Below are 8,064 nucleotides of genomic sequence, written 5' to 3' on the forward strand. Positions count from 1 at the left end.
ATGTCTTAAGCCGGCTTCCCGGTGTTTGCGTTTTTCAAAGATGAACTCGAGGCAAGAAAATCGCTCAAAGCTTTCTTTTACAGCCAGAATTATAACTAAATATTCTTTGGGACGTTTTCTTTCTATTTGCGGTGAGAAAATGTCTGAAGGCTTTTTAAAGTTCTCCAATCAAACCTGATACTCGGTCAGATCATTGTCTCAAATCTTACAAACGTGCATAAACTAAATAGCCCCATAAACTACACTCGACTTCATTGAATTAGATATGAAAAACAAACATCAAATAAAATAATTACTCAGGCTTACCATTCGAGATGCACTGAAAACTATCAAGTAAGGCCAAAATCACCTCAGACTTTTCAACCCTCTTACGCATCAAGCAAGGTGAAAAACGAAAACGATGCCATCCGAAGTCGGATTTCCGACTTTGACAAGCGACGTATTTCTCAACCAGAAACCCGATAAACAAACTAGCCATGAATAACAGCAGACTCTAGATAGCAGCTGAATTTCATTTTGTACAATGTTCAGTGGAAAAAGACAGTTAAAAACATCACAAGTTGACACAAAACTCTGTCAGCTTCAGCTGTCAAAGTAAACAAGTTTCAAGATGCTGCATAAATTTTCCGCATGAACTCACCTGTCAAATTTTGACCAACCAGAGCATAAAAATTGGACGTAGAGCGTGACCAACGCGTGACCTTGGTGAGAAAAGTCAAAAGCAACTGGCATGTCTTCCCTGCCTGTAAAAACTGGCCGAATCTTAGCTTCCGAGGTCAGTTTGAAATCAAATTTGAAATTTTAATTGTGCGACACATATAAAACACAACGTATTTCACATGAATTGAAAAAATTAAACTTGTGCCTGCAATCATTTGAAAACTAGTAACTTGTCAGCGGATAACTTCAAAAAATACTCGACCTCGGTGGGTCAAACCTGAGCCCGCGATACGGTCAGGTGATACTGGTCAGCGGGACCCTGTTTTGACAGCTGTCAATTGATCACAACATTGATGTGCAATATGTGTGCAATATCAGTCTTCCTCTGCTCCCAAGCTAGCCAGAAAGTGTGGGATTGAACATTGGTTTCCCTGTGGTGCGGACGGACCGGCAGCGGGCGGGCGGGCGGTGTACAGTCACGTGATTACCAAATTTTCTGGGATGGGTTGATTTACTTACCCATGGTGCTTCGCAGGCGCGCCTCGCGTGCCAGAGCTCCGCTAATATCAATTTTACTAAATTTGGCGCCACCGCGTTTATCATTTCCGGTGCGGCGCTCATTTGATACACCAGTTTACCGCGGATAATCTTGTTGAGCCAACTGAGAGGGTCTTATTGCTTTTATGTCTGCATATCGAGATGCTATGACAAAGAATATAAAAGTTCAAATACTTAGTATTTATGCTTCAATGATTGATGTGCCATGCATGTGTTACAGAAATTCACGAACCTTATGAAGAAACAAAAAAGGATTATGAAGTTGAGTAGGACAACGCTAGTGTTAACAATTTTGAACACTAGCTGAAGACACAAAAAATCTTGGCCTACTAGATAGCGTTTTAGGTTTGTCTCTCATCGTTTGTGAACAATCAGGTGATTTGCCCTTAAGATAGTCCTCATGGCTTTGTTTTGTAACCGTTCTACAAAATCAGAGTTTTTCCTGGTGCATTATCCCCATATCATGGTAACACAACTGTAATCTAAAATAGGCAAAATTTTCTCGTTATAAATCTTCAAAAGGGTAGTTGATCCAGAAAGGACGAAATCCTATTCATTAGCTTAAGTTTTGGGTAGACTCTGGAAGCGACATAAGATATGTGACTGTTCCAAGACAACGATTCGTCTACTATCACACCAACGTACATAAAGGATCTCTTCTGCTCTAGAATCTAATCGCCGTAAAATATACGACACTAAACATCTCTGGCAGTTTTGACTGCCCTGTGTGGTGTTATAACTATTGTCACCGTCTTTTTCGTGTTACGAATAAAGACCATTATTAGAGAACCACTGGTTAAGGCTTTTGAGATCCTCTTTAATTCTGTACTCGGCCTTGTTAACGTCGTTGGAACCAAAATGAATCTCGGTATCGTCTGCAAATAGCGCAACATCAAAATTGTGACATGCTTTAGATACGTTGTTTATATGGATATTAAACAAAGTTGGACCTAGGACCGATCCCTGACTCCAAACGGGAGAAGTCGAAGCTCAGAAGCGGAGTCTCTACATACAACAAATTCAGATCTAGCCAATAGGTGGATATTAAACCGCAGAAGAGCGTTCCCTTTAATACCATAGGATTCAAGTTTGGCAAGCAGTATATCATCCTTGATGACATCAAACGCTTTTCTCAAGTATAGAAAAACGCAAACAAACTTTAGACCATCGTCGATAGCAAACTTCCAAGAGTCTACTACTTTAAGCAATGTCACTGTCGTTGAAGAAAACTTGGAGTAGGCGAATTGATGCTGTTCTGAAAGACCCACCTCATGTGCAAAATTCTTAAGTCGGTGTTAACAAAAGACTCCATGATTTTCAAAATACAGGGCAATACCGAAATAGGCCGATTATTATCACAGTCGGTAGGTGAGCCTCCTTTGGACAGTGGTGCTACCCTGGCTATTTTCCAGACAGACGGAAATAAACCAGTGCGACGCGACTCACTGAAAAGGTAAAACACGGGAAGTTCAATCTGAGTGGTTCTTTAAAACGAAACTTGTATTTTCTCGGGTATCAGGTCTTTTACCCCTGAGAAAAATTTTAAAATGCAACGAATAGCATCTTTAATTCAAGTTTCACTCATGTGCTTTATGAAATATTTTTAGCCACAAACACATCGGTGAATCTGTGAATATTTCACAAACTTTCAAGTAGGCTTCTGTTATGTTATGGTCCAGCGTATTTACAGGTGAGATGATCGCAGATATCCCGAACATTTTCCCTTTTATTTTGTTCTGATATTGAACCTTTTCACTTCGTGTCTAAAGCCTCCGCGAACAGCCCAGATAAACATGCCGAATAGTTGAATTCGAACTTCATGTACTTTGCATGTAAGAACAAATGAAAGAACTCCAAGGTCTGCTGTCCTCTGCTGCGACCGCTTGGAACTGGTCTGGTAAACTATTTTCCCTAGGGGTTCTCATTCCCGTTCTTTACTTTCCTTCGCGCCATTTTTCCCGTCCGTTTAGACTTTCCCTATTCCCCACTATCTGCCCCTGGGTCCTTCCTCCTTCCGTTTGCCCTACTGCAGGACAAATGTAAGGAAACTTTCACTTCGTTTTCAAGGGCCTAAAATATTTAATTCCCTTTACCTCTGAAATTCAGAATACCTCTAGTATTGCTGTGTTCACTCTAAACTAAAGTTATTTTTTTGGTACAAGCACACTTTAGTTCTCTTAATGCCTGTGTGTAGTTTTTCACTTCTTTCGCTTTTTGTGTTTGCATATTCTTGCATTATATTTTCTCACTTTTTCTTTTTCGTGTTTGCACTTGCACGTTCAGCCCTATCTATTTTTATGCTATTTAATGATTATTTTCCATCGTCTAAAGAAATTGTATGTGCTTAGTAAAATAGTCTTGCCAATGCCAGTATTTCATTTATTAATTAACTAAAAGTAATATATTTTTAAAGGTGTCCTATTCATAAGCCTTATTGGCTTCCTTGGGTTCCCTTGCCCCCCCTTTTTTTTACTTATGTATATATTTAACTTGTATGTCAAAATGATAATAAAACTACAAGAAAACAAAAAAAAAATGGGTCTCCGAGGACAGTAAGAACGCTCAATTGAGTAAATGACAACAAAAATCAGCTGGACATACTGTTGGTTTGCAACTAATGAGGCAACTAACTAACTAACTAACTAACTAACTAAGGCAACTCATGAGCAGGTGATTAAACATTTGCGAATTCCCTATGATGAATCGAAAATCTTACGCTGTCTCTAGATCCCAACTCAATAAGTATGGAATAAGAAACATTATTTTACTCTTCATTTAAAACGACCATTTTTTTCTGTTCAGTTAGATTTAAATAAACAACCCGTTCGACCACACCCTCAGTGTGTTGAAATAAGCGTACATTAAAGCTTACACAGAGGGTGGAGCCCCCGATTTAAGCTTACACAGAGGGTGGAGCCCCTGATTTAAGGTATCACTGGGGCAAAGAACAGAGGACTTCGTTATATCGAGGTTTGACTGTAGAGCTCTTGTTTCCCTCCACAAAAAGTTGGCCTAGACTTTCCGTCAAAAAATAATTGTTCAAGTAATGATATGTAGAAAAAGAAACTGCCTGGATAAAACACGAGATCCAGTAAAGGATTTTTACGTTCCAAACTACCTTTACAGCCTCACATGAATTTCCTTAAGTTTTGCTTAGTCTCGCATTCTTTTGGGTACAAATCTCGTTAGCCGTCGTGAATAAGAATTATGATGTAACTATTATTGGAGTCGTGTTAGTGCTGGATTGTAGATTTAGAACACGCGTAGAAAAGCATTGTTTTTATATATATATATATATTTTCAGGCAATTGTACATAATGAAGTCACTGTCACTGAGAGCACAGCTCCTTGCCGTTTTTCTTATCACCATTGTGACCCAGATTGTGGCCGATTTTGACGAACGACAATGCTTCTTGCGACAGAACAGGACGTGTTATCAGTATTCAATCACAAGAAGGCAAAGTATGATGTGCTCTGTAACTGGCAGGATATTCAAGCAGTGCCAGCAGATCTGCAATGCGGGGAATTGCAGTCTCACCTGCTCTTCGCCGGAGACGTGCAAGCAGCAATGTTTTGCAAGCCTCTGCGAGTCTTTAAACTGCAATGCAAAGACCTGCGATCAGTACTGTATACGTGGGCGTTGTAATATGATTTGTACTTCCGAAGAATGCAGGCAGACGTGTGATGTCAGTGGATGTGAGATGAAGTGTCCCGAGAATGCCAAGCGCTGTATACAAAAATGCAGTCGAGGAAACTGTAAGATGCATTGTCCCGCAGGAGTGCAATATTGTCAGCAGATATGCGAATCGGGAAGATGTACAATGTTCTGTGATGGAAAAGAATGTGCTCGCATATGTCGGCAAAGCAACTGCATTTACAGTGCTCAATCTGAAACTGTAACTGCGTTGGTTGTGGAATCAACCTGCAATCGAGCTGTAGCTCACAAAGAGAACATATGCTATCAAAACTGTATCAAGGGAGATTGTGCGCTGGAAACCGTTAAGAACTATTCCATGCAGAGTCAGGGATGCTACGGAGGAAATTGTAACATGAGCTGCAGTGCAAAGGAAAAGTGCAGCCAAGTTTGTGTTGGAAGAAAATGTCAGCTCATCACCTGCACGTCAGACGTTTGTATCCAAGAATGTGTTGCTGGAGGCTGTCATATGGAATGTTATTCAAGGATCTGCACCCAGATTTGTAGAGGAGGAAATTGCAAGATGGGCTGCTTATCTTCGTACTCAAAACTCTGTTACCAGACCTGTGTTGGAGGTGGTTGTGTAACATCGTGTGAAGGTGAAAATTGTAACCCCAGATGCTTTGGCGGGAAATGCAGACATTCAGTGTATCAGCCTCCAGGTATAACGACAAAAGCAACTTGCGACAAGATTTCGGATGACACTTGCGTCCAAACATGCAGATCAAAAACTGGTTGTGCGTTGGCGAACAGGCCGTCCAACCCAGTACAAATTTCTAATCAGACTTGCACGAATGGTTTTTGTTTTCTGAACTGCACTGGGTCAGATATTTGTAATCAGAAGTGCTCTGGTAAGAAGTGCTACACGGTCTCATGCAATGCAAGAGAGTGCGTGCAAGTTTGCAACGGAGAGGATTGCGGTTTGATCGAATGTGATGCAGACACTTGCACGCAGACATGCTTTGGTTGGGGGTGCCACCTTAAGTGCCATCCGTCTGTCCAGGTCTGTAACCAGATTTGCTTAGCCGAGAAAGGAAGATGCTTTCAAGAGTGTTGGGCACAAGAATGTACCTTGACCTTGCTGTAACTTCATGGTACCATCCAGTCGGTCTCAAAAAGGAATTTTGCTTTGCATGTGTATAAGTTGATCTTTTTAGTTGCAAGTTGAGGTTACAGGAAATATATTGCCAGATGTTGTTGTCTGTGATTATAGTGTGTATAAGTTAATTACAAGCAAAAAGTGAACGCGACTTCGGCTTACTCCGGTTAGATTATGAGAAGGCTACCTCAGTGAACAGGAGGGGCGGTTTTTACCTGCTTCCTGTGGGCTAATTCTGATACGTTACCATTAAAGGAATATTGCATTGTAGTGAGAGCCTTTAAGCATAGTACTGCGTAGAATTCTAGAACTCCTCACATTAGATGGTCGCGTTTCGCTGCATGGGAAAAGCTTCGACCAGCGTAAAACAAAATGAATAATTATAACCGTCGAATCACGCCTTATGAGCTCCTCACTTACAGGTAGTCATCTGTAATATGAACGCTTTTGGAATGCGAACGCTCTTGATTGGCTTCTAAGATTAGCTTATAGGATTAAGGTGGTTGACTGCATTTGCGTGCCGAGATGTCCGTCACGCAAAGCACCTTTGCTCCCTTGACGATGAAACGACTTCTATTAACTTTACTAAGAGTTGTGTTTACTACAGTTTATTTCTCACTTATTTCAGTGTACGCTGATTTGGGACCACATATATTACTCAAGATTCGTAATGTGCTACAGTAATCTTGATCCCAAAAATTATGAAGTCATGCTTTAAAAGAAGTTCAGTTTTCTTGCTCATCACCATGACGATGAAGAGATGAAAAACAAAACAGAATCGTCCCTTCAAATTTAAAGTTTTTAGGGGACGATTGCAATGAGAACAATAATGTTACATAAAGTAAGCTAGGAACAGTTATATGGTATATCAAAATCTCTAAAAGTTCACGTTAAGTCAAACAGACGAAATGGTGATAAAGACATCTTTTTATAACATGATATCTATCACCGTTGCTATGGTTACGTAATAAATCGCGCTCTTCGCAACAAAAAATATATAATGAAATGGTTTGGTATTTCATTCTGTATTATTATTATATAATAAATGGAATATTACATGGCTGCTTGGAGGCAGGAAATTTGTCTTCTTGTGTTTAAAAGTATTTGACGCATACGCTTCGCTCACTCGTTAATGAAATAAAAAGTTCGACATACCAAAAGAAATTCGTATCTCTAAACGGCCATGTACTTTCCTCTATGCATTGGACCATTTTGTGACTGGAATAGATACACACTGATCACCAAAATACCTAACCCTGTGAAGCAACTTTAGGGGTACAAAAGGCCGAATTTGCCAAAACAGTATTATATACAATATACAGCACTAGAAAAAGAACGCCACTTTTTCACAATATGGTATTAAATAAATGCCTTATTTTTCCGCACTCTCTGCACATTTTTACACTTCTTTTACCATGCTGCGGTTGTTTGGAGAGAATCCTTCAATACCCCGCCTTTGAATTTCACCTTCAAGTGACGCTAACACTGCATCACTTTTTACTCTTACTTTACGCAGAACTCTTAAGGCATTTCGATTGTAGAATCCGCTTTCCAAAAGCCATGAAAAAAGCTTCGCTTCCCTGCTTAACTGATGCAAAAGATCATGAGGAAAAATAAGACGCGTCATAAATAACACGCAAACTTCCCGTATAAACGGCACATTTCGTCTGAATTAAGGCGCGCCCTAGCTAAGACGCGTCTTATCTAAAAACAGCCCTGAACACCTGTTCTTAGATGAGACGTGTTCTAGCTAAGGCGAGGAAAACGTCGTATAAAAGACCTCCCCGTCTTATTTAAGAGCGAATGTCTGTAAAAATCGAGCACCCGGCGGCCACGGTCAAAAATTAAATTTGCTCATATCTTGTCCATACATACTTATTAGTAAGTAACTAAACGTGGTGTAGTTTCTTTTTGAAAAGGCCGCTTGGATTTGGAGGAAATAGACAAAATCAATTTTCGTGGTCGCCGACTTGAAAACAACCAAAATCTGAGGCAAAATGAGGCGGTCTCAAAACTTCGCTCGCACGCACACAGGAAGAAAGCGTGGTAAAAT

At 40.2% G+C, this 8,064-nt stretch overlaps 1 protein-coding gene across 1 annotated transcript in view; it reads left to right on the forward strand.

Moving 5' to 3' along the window:
• LOC140942909 (uncharacterized) overlaps positions 1–7,032 on the forward strand; it is a 35,793-nt gene extending 28,761 nt beyond the window's left edge. Inside the window, exon 2 of the mRNA XM_073391927.1 lies at positions 4,523–7,032. Within this exon, the coding sequence (XP_073248028.1) occupies positions 4,536–5,999 (1,464 nt within the window). The 5' untranslated portion in view covers positions 4,523–4,535 and the 3' untranslated portion in view covers positions 6,000–7,032. The remainder of the gene's footprint in view (positions 1–4,522) is intronic.
• The last annotated feature ends 1,032 nt before the right edge of the window (positions 7,033–8,064 follow it).

Source organism: Porites lutea, chromosome 7 (genome assembly GCF_958299795.1).
Source record: "Porites lutea chromosome 7, jaPorLute2.1, whole genome shotgun sequence".
Lineage (NCBI taxonomy): Eukaryota > Metazoa > Cnidaria > Anthozoa > Scleractinia > Poritidae > Porites > Porites lutea.